We start from the raw sequence: 13,177 nt of genomic DNA, 5'->3' as shown, positions 1-13,177 counted from the left end.
GCATTTGTTTTTAAGCATCAGATCAAGCTGAATTCATAACAGTTCATTCATACTTCAGTTTAAGTTCATGCATTAAAAGCTGAAGTGTGAAATTTCTGCGGCACTAGCACCACCAAATGGAATTGCAAAAATAACATTCTTTTCAAACAGCTTTCCGAATACACCCCCAAACTACTGTTGGTCGAATAATCAGATTGTCCTGTCCCCAACTCACTCCATTGGTTGAGTCAATGTTGTGTCTGGCAGGGCAAACAGAGGAATTTTTATAGCGCCACAGAGTGTTTACAGTTTTCAAGAAAATTAACCTATGAATGGCTTACTTAGTTGTCTCTGCATATTAAACTGGGAGATTAAAGTATTTTAACACAGAAAAAGTTGCAGAGTTTAGCTAACTGAACAAGTCAAAAGAGAATGGTCACAGACTGCTCCACTGGAAATAGTATACCATCTGGGCACCTTGGCATAGGGTACTATTTTCAACATACTATGAATTGGGACGCACATATTATAATCTTGCATACTACTTAATTTAGGACGTAAAAGTATGTAAATTGGGACACAGTTGAGCAGCAGGACTAAGTACCCTGTTTCAGAGTTTACAGTACTTTTAAAAAAAAAAATAGATTTGGGCAATTTCCTGTCTCACAAGATGTAGCCAGCTCACTTGGTTTCTAAACAAGGTCCACGTCATGTGCTTGGTGAGCTTGTATTTATTTGTGTCAGTGCACTAGCTATAATACGGGCTTTGGGTTGTTAAAAAACAAATTTGTGTGTATCGCCTACTAGCAGGTATCCTCATCTAACCCTGGATAGTGTACTCCTCTCATCCATAATTGATCAAACAATCACCTCTAGAAAATCAAATGAAGCTATCTACGTCTCCTGCAAGAATGCCAAACACTGATATGTGGACAGTTTCCATCTTTTCTTTTTCTTTTTCTTTTTTTTTTTTTACTTGTTTCAGAAACCGTAATCAATGCAATTCTTATTACCTTAATTTCAATGTCTTTTCGAATTAGTACCCCTGTCAGTAACGTGTAATGATCTCTCACTCTCTCTAGGCACGAGTTTTACTATGACACTGATTCCACGAGCGCAGACGTTTCAAAACTTCCTTTCGGAGAAGACAGTTGAAGAACAGAACCAGGAGCAAGCAACACCGGCCTCTAGCGGCCACAATAGGAATTGCAGTACTTCACCGCTCCGTTGACATGCAATGATATGGCTTGTAAAGCCAAAACTCCTGGACATTCCAAAGCTTTACAAAGCTCATAGACACATGTACAGTATGAACTAATATATATATATATATATATAGAACAGTGTGTATACTACAAACTCTAGAAGCCTCTTTTGTACGTTGACACATACACACTCACGCACACACACACAAACTAATGCCAAAAAGTTGTACCATAAACATTATTTTCCTTGTGTAGTTTAAAAAACTTTCTGCAGTTATTTTTCTGATGTACTGTAAATATTTAAGCGCTGTAGTAGCGCTTGCAACACTGAGCATAATACGTTTGTTGCATATTTGTCTGTCTTCTTAATGGAATACTTAGTAGAGGTTTGCTCCATTAGCTTCTGTCAAAAGAGATAAATGTTTTTTTTTTTTTTTTTTTTTTTTGCACCCAGCACTTTCAAGTTAGCGCTTGCTTTGCACCTTGGTCTGTTGGTCTGTGTGGCAATATGTGCAGTTATAGTGTATGTAGATATCTGCAGTGTGGCCTTCAAACAACTTTATTTTGTAGTTATTTACTTTCTAAAATCCATAAACATTGGACAGGTTTGGTAAATCTGAATCAAGCTTCACACTGCATAAAAGTGCCTCCAGACTCTGCTATACTCAGACTCTGGCTAGAAAGATGATTAAATTAAAATCCTCTTGTCATCCATGTAAGACAGAATTAAGTTTATATGTTGAAAGCCCATTTTTGTAATAACAGAATTAAATATCTATTCTTTCCCTGCACAGAAAAATGCTGTTCCAGTAATTTTACTGAATGACTCCGCAATGGTCTTGGATATTAGATGATAAAATAACACGAACACATTCGATGCAGACAATCAATACAGATTCACTCATCTAATGGGTTTTACACCTAGAAAATAAAATACCTTCAAATGACTCTTTATTTATTGTGTAATTATGCTAGGAAAACATGTTTGACCAGGACAATGCAAAACATTATTACGTCATGATGTGGATCTCAAGGTTTTAGAAGCACATGAAGGATTCTAAGAGAACTATAATAATAAAAAATTAAAAAAAAATATTTGTACATTTGTTCCAAATTGTTCTAGTCAGAGATTTGTAGTGCTTGAATGTGAATTAAACAACCACTGTTTTGTAACAGTGTATACAACTGTATCATTGAAATGTCTGTCACTATTTAAAAAGAGAATGTCCCTCTCTAAGGGGGTTTCTAGGGGATATTTGGTCAAACACCAGCCTTCATTTTGTGTGTAATTGTATGTGTTTATTTGTTTATCCATGTTTTATTCCATCGCATTAAGTAGAATTTTGTCCTGTGTGGATTTGTCGTTTACTGAGTGAAATAAACTGAATGGACTTTAAATAAACCCCTGATAATTAAGAGTTGTTTATATGCAATGAGTATGTAAAATTAGAAAAAGTGAATGGTGAATGTAATTGCTTTATATGAGTCTTATACATCATGCATATAACAAAATGCTGAGGGTATACTGCAGTCTTACCAATGAGCCCAAAACCCATGTTTTTAAAGCCTATTTTTTACGTTGATTTGCGAGATCAAGGGGGAAGAAAAACTCTCAAAACATGGATGCATCAAAATGTGATTCATTTTATTCCTGTAAATGTTAAGTGCTCTCTGCTCAAAGATCATAGATCTCTGAATTCTGAACGCTCCTAATAATTTAAAGTCATTATTACTCTTCTTGAGATCACAAATAATGCAGATCATGAGAAACAGTCAAAACATATTCCTTCAAGAACACTGTAAGATGAGCATTGACAGTTCTCATCAGTAACAGAGCCTCTGGTACTCATTCTCTGTATGTCCATTTCTGTAGAGAAAGAGAAACATGATTTGGCCTCAAACTGAGACACAAGACAAGGATTTGATTTTTAGCATATATATCCACTCAAAGTCCTCTTTGGTCTGATCGTTTGATAATTAGAGTCACTCAAATTAAAGTGTTGCTTTGGAGTTTGCTCAGAGTGGACTTTAGCTTAGATCTGTTTTTTAAGCAATCGTCCAGAAATCTTCTTAAACTGATTACCTGTCAAACAGACTTTATTGAGGAGCAGAGACGAAATTATTCAGTTTTCCCCCTAATGCAGTCATGAGCAGCCAACATCCAGCACCATTGTGCAATGAAGTGCCATGTGGGTTATGTGCCAGGCTTGAATGTTTAATGCAATGCTGCTGCTGATGATGGTGGTAGTGGTTCATCAAATGATAAATGATATGCATGGGTCCATCAGTCTTCTGCATTGTAATGAATTTCTCCTTTTCCCCTCTGATGCATCCATTAGTCTTTGGCATTAATTTTAGGTTAGTCTTTTCTTTAATTGAATGTTGAGCAATCATCTCTTTTGTTTTTGTTTCTGATTTTGTTTTTCATGAGCTCTTATTATCTGAAAGTTAGCATATATTTCTTTATCTCTTGCCCCAGTTCTGGTCCCTTTTTTCATCCTGTCATAGACACAGCCATGATCATAATGGTTACGCTACCATAGAAGGGAAACATGAAAGATATGTTACATGTCACACAAATAAAATAAAATGAAGGATTAGAAGTATTGCACAACGTACATGTTAAATGTCTCTCATTTATTAAGCAGAATGTGGCAGTTAAAAAACACACATTCAGTGCTGGCTGCAAGGGTGTAGCACCACTATTCAGTGTCAGACATCTGTTTGTATCAAGTAAATAATGATTCAAATTTCAATACAATTGAAATACATTTTTTGTAGAATTCACCTTTTTTAAGTTTAAAAGGAAAAAAACAAATTGAAGACTGGTATCTATTACTGATATACGGTAAGTAGGGGAATTGATATCCTTGCAGTTCCCTTACAGGTAAAATATTGTATAATAATGTATAATGTATAATAATGCTAAAATTAGGCATCATGAATATTATTCCAACACTGAAAAATGGTTAAATGTAATTTTAACAGTAGCTGTATGTTAATGAGCTGCTGTCTCCTTTAAGCAAAATATATAGCAGGGTAAATGTCACAAAATCTGTCATTATCAAGATTTCACCACAAAATCAAAAGAAAAAAATTTACTGAAAAACTTTTATCCATCTATCCATTTTCTTTACCGCTAAGTCCATTAGGGTCACGGTGCCAATAGGAAGAGAGGCCCAGACATCCCTGTCCCCTGCAACTTCCTCCAGCTCTACGCGGGGCATCCCCAGCCACTCCCATGCCAGCGGGAAGAAATAATCTCTCCTGCCGGTTGTGGCAGAAATAAATGTATTTATTTATTATTTTTACATTATGACATTATTTTCATGATTATTTTCATTATATTAAGCATCCTCCCTCAATTCTTATTACTGTAATGCAACTGAATAATATTTCAAATGCAAAGTATTTATACACCATGGTCGTAACTGTTATACTGAATTTAATGTAGTGATAAGAAAGATAAAAAAAAAGTGAATAGATAGGATGATTTTTTTTTCTGTATGTATTAGAATAGTGATGAGAATAGTTTTTTTTTTTTTTTCACATTACAGTACTGAGAATTTTGAGAGTGGATGCGCCTTATTATCATGAAAATAATGTCACAATGCAAAAATACAAAACATAAATTCTTTTTTCTTTTAGATTCTGTGGTTAAATATGACCCAGACATTTCTTGAGATTCACCGAGCTGTGTGGAGCACAATTTTGATTTGACATATTTACCTGTCTTTTACCAGGTTGCAATTTGATTTTATATTCCTCTCTCTTCCTTTTTCTCCTGTGAAAACAGTGACAGTTAATGACAGATATTAAGGTCCACTTAATCATTTACAAAGAGCCCGGGGACCTGGGTAGCTCAGTGTTAAAATAGGCTGGCTACCACCCCTGGAGTTCGCTAGTTCAAATCCCAGGGTGTGCTGAGTGACTCCAGCCAGGTCTGCTAAGCAACCAAATTGGCCCGGTTGCTAGGGTGGGTAGAGTCACATAGGGTAACCTCCTTGTGGTCGCTATAATGTGGTTTGTTCTCGGTGGGGCGCGTGGTGAGTTGAGCGTGAAGCCTCCACATGTGCTATGTCTCTATGGCAATGTGCTCAACAAGCCATGTGATAAGATGTGGGGGTTGACGGTCTCAGATGTGGAGGCAACTGGGATTCATCCTCTGCCACCTGGATTGAGGCGAATCACTACATGACCATAAGGACTTAATTGGGCATTGCGAATTGGGAGAAAAACATTATATATATATATATATATATATATATATATATATAGTTATATATATATAAAACATTTACAAAGAGCCCAACAAGGAGCAGGTAACTGCAGTATGGAAATAACTTTGCATCACTAAAACACAATAAACTGCACACTCGGTATAAAGCTTGGTAAGGCTGGCAGCCAGTGTGTTGAGCATATGGTGAAGGCGAGGCAATGTTCTGATGTGGCCATCTAACAAACAAACCAGAAGGTTATAACTTCATACATAATGAAAGCTATGGAAAATGTATTGTGCTTAAACCCAAGTTCAGCCACAACATTGTACAGTACACAAGTGCTATTAGATTTAGACAGCAAAGCAACCAAGACAAAATAACTGCCATATTATGTCTAAAATATAATTTTTAAAATGTAAGTATACATTAACTTGTTACAATGAATATCACACACTTTTTGGCTTTGTGGCTTGTGGCTTAAATTACCTATATAAATGTTCCTACAACAACAGAACACAAGTATCATATAAGGTGATTTGAAGCTTTAATGTAAAAGTGTCCATGTGCCTTTAAGATTAGAATAGTGAAATGGCATACCTGTTCACCCACGTCAGCAATAAAATCATCAGAAGAGCGCCACCAACCACCCCTCCTCCAATATAAACATACAGCATGTACCGAAGACTCCTAAACTCTGAAATGAGTGTAAAACACAGGTTTTAAACTTACTTTTGAGCTAAATAAACACTGGAGTTCTCCAAAAGTAAAGCATGTACGGAATAGAACTAGTGGCGTGAGTTGTAGGTAAGATGCAGTTCTCAAAATAATACAAAGTATATTTTGTGGCAAGACAGTACTAAACTTGTCAAGTGCTGAAGTTAAAGCTGAAGTGCGCAAGTTCTGCACCACTATCATCATCAAATGGAATTGCAGAAATAATCACTGTTTTCAAACAGATGCGAGAAATCTCCCCCCATATTTCATTAGTTGTACAAACAGATGACTTGCATATAGTTGTCCATGCATATTAAAGGAATATTCAGTGTTCAATACAAGTTCAGCTCAATCGACAGCATTTGTGGCATAATGTTGATTACCACAAAAAAATATTTCATCTTGTCCCTCCTTTTCTTTAAAAAAAAATATATATTTTAATGTTAATGGATTGGCCCCATTTCTTCCATTGTACAGATTTGTGTGTTTTTTTTTTTTTTTTTATTAAACGAAGGAGGGGTGAGTCATAATTAATTTTTGAGGTAATCAACATTATGCCACAAATGCTTGTGATTGAGCTTAACTTGTATTGAACCCAGAATATTCCTTTAAACTCGGAAACTTAGAATCTTTCAGCATTGAAAATGAGCACTACCTTGGAAAGATAATGTGGTCAGCAGGACTGTGGTGGTCTGGACACCAGAATCTGTGCTGAAGTTGCAACGGTAGAGTCCTCCATCCTCTTCAGTGATGTTGGTGAGGTGTAGACTGACCTCCATAGCTTCACTGCAGTTCAGTGTGCCTCTACTGGTGAACTCGCTTAGCTCCACACCACTGTCCAGCATCTGGCATGTTGCTATAATGTTGCTACTGCCCTCCTCTGCCCCCAACTTTTCTATGCTTACTTGGTAAACCTCACCATTGTGGATGTGGTCACATCTAATGGTCATGTTGTCATTCTCTGTGGCCATCAACTCAGTGTCAGGTTTAATAGTGATGGTGGTGGTGATTGCTAAAGGGGGAAATAAGAATAAGTGGTTATTATACAAGGTTCCTTCCAAATTCTGATTCTTGTGGGCTTTACACCCCTTTTTACTCCTTTAACTCCTTACCCCTTTAACATAATACAGGGCTATCTTTTTCCATGTTCATACTTTGGCCAGGGTTATATGACAGTGTGTGCATTTGGCATCGCAATTTGTACCATAAAAGCGGCTTCACAGCCCTAACCTTGGATGGATTATGTAGAATCTGATCTAATAGAAGAAAAAAAAAAAAAAAAAAAATGACTGTGGCAACATTTTTGTCAAAATAAAAATAAAAAATAAAATGCGCAAAGCATTTTGGATGAGGTGGTCATCTACAACCCCAATTCAGAAAAAACTGGGACAGTATGAAAAATGCTAATAAAAACAAAAAGGTGTGATTTGTAAATTATATTTCACCCTTTGCTATATTGAAAATACTACAACTACATTATATGATGTTTTAACCTGTGAATTTTATAGTTTTTTAAAAAACGTACAGTAATTTCAAATCAGATGATTGCAACACGCTCCAAAAAAGTTGAGACAGGGGCAATTAAGACTAATAACAATTTGACGAGTTGAAATAACAAGGCGATGTGAAACAGGAGATGTTAAACAGGTGAGGCAGTTGTGTCATAGTACTGTATACTGTATAAGGAGCCTCCAAAAACAGCCTAGTCCTTCAAGAGCAAGGATCATTCGAGACTTGTCAATTTGCCAACAGATGCTTCAGCAAATAATCCAGCACTTTGAGAACAATGTTCCCCAAAGACAAATTGGAAGGATTTTGGGCATTTCATCCTCTACAGTACACAATATAGTTAAAAGATTCAAGGAATCTGGTGTGTAAAGGGCAAGAAGAAAACTACTTCTGAATGCACGTGATCTCTGATCCCTCAGACATCACTGTCTTAAAAACATCATTCATCTGTAGTACACTTTAGTAAACTTTTGTTAATCAACACAACTCGCTGCTGCATCCACAGATGCAAGTTAAGACTTTACTATGCAAAGCAGAAGCCATACATCAACACTGTCCATAAGCGCTGATGACTTCTCTGGGCTCGGTCTCATCTTAGATGGAAAGTAGAACGGTGGAACTGTGTTTTTTGGTCCGAAGAGTCCACATTTCAAAAGGCTTTTGAAAAGCACAGCCGATGTGTTATCCGGGCCAAAGAGGAATATGACCATCCAAGCTGTTATTAGTGTCAGGTCCAAAAGCCAGTGTCTGTATGGGCCAGGGGTGTGACAGTGCCCATGGCATGGCTAACTTGCACATCTGTGAGAACACCATAAATGCAGACAGATATGTACAAATTTTGGAGCACCATATACTGCCATCCAGCACTGTCTTTTCCAGGGATATCCCTGCATTTTCCAGCAGGACAACTTCAAACCACATACTGCCGGATTACAAGTGCATGGCTGTGTAAGCAGAGAGTGTGGGTGCTAGATTGGCCTGACTGCAGTCCTGACCTGTCTCCAATTGAGAATGTGTGGCACATTATGAAGCACACCAAACGGCAATGAAGACCCTGTACAATTGTGCAGCTAAAGACCTACATAATGGACGAATGGGGGAAAATTCCACTTTCTAAACATAACAAACTTGTGTATTGAGTGCCCAAATGCTTAATAAGTGTTATTAGAAGAAATGATGTTTCACAGTGGAAAACACTTGACTGTCCCAACTTTTTTGGAGCATGTTGCAATCATCTGATTTGAAATTACTGTACATTTTCAAAAAAAATAAATAAATAAGTAAATAATAATATTTCACAGGTTAAAACATATAATGCACTGACGTGCACAGTGCGCAAGCCCCTGCCCCTTTTGTTCACAAATCTAAAGGTGCCCTTTTGGTCGTCCAGAAAAAGAGGAGACATTTTAATAATTAAATTAAAATAGTTAAAAAATAATTAAAAAAAAAATCTCTTCATAATCTCACAATAACAGTAATATGTGTTAATATGAGATTTCTTTGTAAATCGATGGCATATTAAAGAAAATTAAGCGGGGGTGCCTTTAAGAGCAGATCGAGGGCGGATTTCAATCGCAAGTGATCCTCCCTATGCCCTATACTCACTCCAAACTGCAGAGCCCAGGTACTCTGAAAGAAACATGGCATTACAGTCTTGTGGAAGAGCCCTCCGAGAAAAGATTCATTTTCTCACTTTCGATTTGAATGAGCTTTCGAGTGGAGCATCCCCTCCCACTGGAGTGCCCTTCAAGGAACAATAAAAAATGCAGTTTTGAATTCGTCCCAGAACATCGAAGTTAGTTACCTCAGATGAGTAACAGGTCAGATAAAAAGTCCACTCCATGTATTGTGCTGTGAGTTCATCAAAATAATACTACTCGATTGCTACCGCATTTCTGACATCGCGTACCTGCAGTGTAGACAGGTTTATTAATTATAATGGGAGCAGTCGCATCGCTTTCAGTGATATAAATTAAATTAGTCTTTTATAGAGTATTGACATAAATTTAAGGAGCTGTCAGGTTCACCCAAAGCCAGTTTGGTTTTGTTTAAACTAATAAGCCATTAGACTAATCACTTTCAGAAAAATACCATTAGGCTACCACAGTACCACAGCTATACGCATATTACGCAGTCTGCGTAGGGCACCAACTCCCTAGGGGGGCACCAGAAACTCTACCGGCTGCCCTTACTCGCATGTTATACGTTATTCAAGGACCCTGTAGCATTCGAGGAACAGTCGATCGCCTCCAGCACGCACTTTCTCATCAATTGGTCATGTTCATATTTCATGATACTGTCATGTACTCCAAGGTACTTTTAAAAATACCATGGATTCACTGTGACACATGTCATAAACATGGGGTTATCACAGACCATGTCTGAAAATAAATAAATAAGTGTATTACCATGGTGCTTTTTGTGAGAAATATAACAGAATAGGCTATTATTTGTGACAAAGGAAAAAATATGTACAGTATATACTGTATATACAAGAAAATGGTTAAATACTCAAAAGGCAAAGAAATTAGTTAAGCATTTATAATTACTACTCATTAAAAAAAAAAAATTAAAAAAAATCAGTGCCCTTTTTTATCCTTCCGCTCCTGTCCCTGCCAAGGTCTATGCACGTCACTGATGTAATGTGTAGTTGTAGTGCTTTCAATATAGTAAAAGGGTAAATATAATTTGCAAATCACTCATTTTTATTAGCATTTTTAATACTGTCCCAACTTTTTTGAAATTGGGTTTGTATAATGTAAAATAACGGGTTGACCCTCTTTTCTTTGAAACAAGATGGCAAATTTTAGATAATTTTGACTAGGTACCATACTAGTACCTTTTTTTTCGACGAGTATATCTTTGGTCCAGGAACCCTGAGGATAGGTCTGCAGAGAGCAATGGTAGTGGCCGATGTCGCCCTCAGTGACGTTCATTATGGAAATGCTGCCATCCATTGGAGTGGTTTTGAGAAACTCCACTCTACCATCATAAGATGGGGCAAAGTTGGAGCCATACTGAGGATGATACACTGCTACAGGTTGCGAAAGAGATTTTTTAGTCCAAGAGACCATAGTGAGATGGCCGTTCCATGGGCACAAGCAGTGCAAAACCATTCCCTCCTGCAGTATGACTGACGATTCTGGGGCTTTCATCTGAACAGAACCTAGAAGACCATTGTTTAAGCATGGGAAGTCAGACACTATCATTGTCACAAATGAATACATAAATGTTAAAATGAACAAATAAAAAATTATTTGTATATAATGTTGATGGGCACTGGCAGAGAAATGATTACCAGCAACACTTGTTGGTTGGATAATGTTTTTAAACCTGCTTTAGTGTCAATAGGAAATATCAATTAAAAATGTCCAAACATTCCTTGTGCAAATAGAATAGAAGTAGAACAAGGAATCTTGTAACAGAAGCTATGGCCCTCAGAGCATCTCAAAATTACTGAGTCAGTCTGGAATTACAAGAAGAGACAGAAGCAACTGAGACAGCCTAAATACATAGAACTGTGTCAGGTTCTTCAAGATGCTTGGAACAACCTATCACCAATAACCCTCTACGCAAGTATACCTTGGAGAAGTGGTGTTGTTTTAAAGGCATAGGGTGGTCACACCAAATATTAATTTAGTTTTGTTTTTTAAGTTCAAGGAATATTCTGGATTCAATACAAGTTCAATCAACAGCATTTGTGGGATAATATTGATTACCAAAAAAATTAATTTGGACTTCTTGGTTCCAGTGAGGCACTTACAATGGAATTGAATGGGGCCAATCCTTACACATTAAAATACTCACAATTTCAAAAGTATAGCCACAAGACATAAAACAATATGCGTATTAACATGATTTTAGTGTGATAAAATTGCTCACTAACCTTTTCTGTGTAAAGTTATAGCCAGTTTTACAACTTCCTTGCCATGATGTAATGTCAACAAACCCAAAAATGACTAAAAATGACGATTTAAACAACTTTACAGCTCAAATACATGATTTTTAACTGAAGAATGAAAGTGCTTTTTAATAATCTTAACATTTTTGCCTTTAAACCCTCTAAAAATTGGCCCCTTTCACTTCCATTGTAAGTGCCTCACTGTAACTTCGATTTTTTTAAAGAAAATTATTTTAACCCGTAATATTCCTTTAATTGATAAATAAAAAGTATTCATGACATAAAAAAATAAAAAAATAAATAAAAACAAATCCTCAATATACACATTTTTCACAACTGCTTACATTTTTTGCACAGTACTGTACATTCATAAAAAAAATGTCCATTGACATGTTATTCTTCAACTACTGTTACATAAGGTTATACATTCTGCAACCATTTACTTAATTTGGTAGTGAAGTTACTACAAAACGACTTGAACAACAAAATGGTCATAGACACTGACATTGTAAGACTATTCCAGAACTAATTTTACTATAACAATGCTCAAGTATAAAAACAATATTACTTACAATGTAACCACAAATCCTCCCATTTCCCCTTAAAAATGTTTATACGTTTCTAGGATGAACATGTTTATCATCGACTACAAAATATACACAATATACAATAAGGTACAAACAAATCCTTATGACAAACCATAAAAAAAAAATCATACAAAGCAAAAGCATACAAAATTCATCCCAGAATGTCTAGCTTTATGCCAAAAACATTACCTTTAAGAAAATAGAGCGACATCATGAGTACCAAGGAGTACCAGTAATCCTTTTGTACTGTCACCATTTTGCTTCTCTGAGACAGAATGAATGCAGTATTGACAGGAACGAGGCGACCACAGGCACTTTCTGTTTCAGCAGCAAGAATCTGCAATCACCTCAACCAGTAGTCGAACAATGTTAGAGAGGAGGTGTTAAGTTCATCAAACCATAATAGGCTGAATTTCACTCCCCACACAACTGAAACTGAAATATTTTAAAAACTGATGAATTAAAAGCAGTGGAAAAAAGAACTGTCTTTAACTTAATTTTAAAAATGGATACTGATGTGGCATATCTAATTTCCAAAGGGAGCTGATTCCAGCAATGGGCGGCATGTTGGCTAAAAGCCATTTCACCATTTTTGCCCAGAGTTCAGCTCCCTTTGGAAATTAGATATGCCACATCAGTATCCACAGTATTTTTATTTTATTTTTTTTTAATTTGCTTGTAAAGCACTTTGAATAACTTCTGTGTATGATAAGGTGCTATATATATAAACTTGCAAACTTGCACTTGCACTCTGAAATACCCTATGACAATAAGTAATATCAGAGTTTTCATCATCCAGTCATATCAACCTGACAGTGGGAGTGAAAAGGACAATATGTCTACTGTATAACAATTATTGATTCAGTACAAAAACAGGACACATTTAATATAAAAACAACATTTACAGTGCTTTATTACAATTTAAAAAATACACATTCAAAAACATTCACATTCTTGTTTGACATACATAATCTTAATTAGCACTTCAATAGCTGAAGATCTGTGTGAGATTTCTCAAGACAGACATTTAAGGGTTTGTCACTACTCTGCATCTATGGGCAA

The 13,177-nt window shown here is 36.3% G+C and overlaps 2 protein-coding genes across 6 annotated transcripts in view; one reads left to right on the top strand and one right to left on the bottom strand.

The window, feature by feature from the left end:
• Nucleotides 1-2,581, top strand: part of LOC127432204 (docking protein 6-like) — a 102,214-nt gene extending 99,633 nt beyond the window's left edge. Inside the window, exon 8 of the mRNA XM_051683097.1 lies at nt 1,062-2,581. Coding sequence (XP_051539057.1) covers nt 1,062-1,210 — 149 coding nt within the window. The 3' untranslated portion in view covers nt 1,211-2,581. The remainder of the gene's footprint in view (nt 1-1,061) is intronic.
• Nucleotides 2,582-2,786: 205 nt separating this feature from the next.
• On the bottom strand, nt 2,787-12,441 carry LOC127431890 (CD226 antigen-like). Of its 5 annotated transcripts, none has more exons than XR_007895666.1 (7): nt 12,305-12,441; nt 10,467-10,793; nt 6,774-7,130; nt 6,002-6,098; nt 4,914-4,968; nt 3,268-3,718; nt 2,787-3,051 (listed from the first exon to the last, which is right to left on the bottom strand). XR_007895666.1 is itself a non-coding variant. In XM_051682519.1 (7 exons), exons 1-7 carry the CDS (start codon nt 12,369-12,371, stop codon nt 3,714-3,716), a joined length of 1,038 nt encoding a protein of 345 aa, XP_051538479.1. In that variant the 5' UTR covers nt 12,372-12,441; the 3' UTR covers nt 3,589-3,713. The 5 variants fall into 5 exon arrangements, 4 of the variants coding, with proteins under 4 accessions (XP_051538480.1, XP_051538478.1, XP_051538477.1 ...); XM_051682519.1 differs by lacking the exon at nt 2,787-3,051 and adding an exon at nt 4,322-4,451 and having other exon boundaries at nt 3,589-3,718; XM_051682520.1 differs by lacking the exon at nt 3,268-3,718.
• Nucleotides 12,442-13,177: the final 736 nt, after the last annotated feature.

Source organism: Myxocyprinus asiaticus, chromosome 41 (genome assembly GCF_019703515.2).
Source record: "Myxocyprinus asiaticus isolate MX2 ecotype Aquarium Trade chromosome 41, UBuf_Myxa_2, whole genome shotgun sequence".
NCBI classification, from domain to species: domain Eukaryota; kingdom Metazoa; phylum Chordata; class Actinopteri; order Cypriniformes; family Catostomidae; genus Myxocyprinus; species Myxocyprinus asiaticus.
Note: the sequence above shows the minus strand (reverse complement) of the source record. Positions and strands in the feature narration are given on the sequence as shown.

Bases quoted from the DNA above. Each gene is read 5' to 3' on its own strand.
- LOC127431890 (XM_051682517.1), bottom strand. From the start codon at position 12,371: ATGGTGACAGTACAAAAGGATTACTGGTACTCCTTGGTACTCATGATG. The intron at 10,794-12,304 runs GTAATGTTTTTG...ATGGTCTTCTAG, and splicing joins GTCGCTCTATTTTCTTAAAG to GTTCTGTTCAGATGAAAGCC. The intron at 6,099-6,773 runs GTAGTGCTCATT...CACTCATTTCAG, and splicing joins GACCACATTATCTTTCCAAG to AGTTTAGGAGTCTTCGGTAC.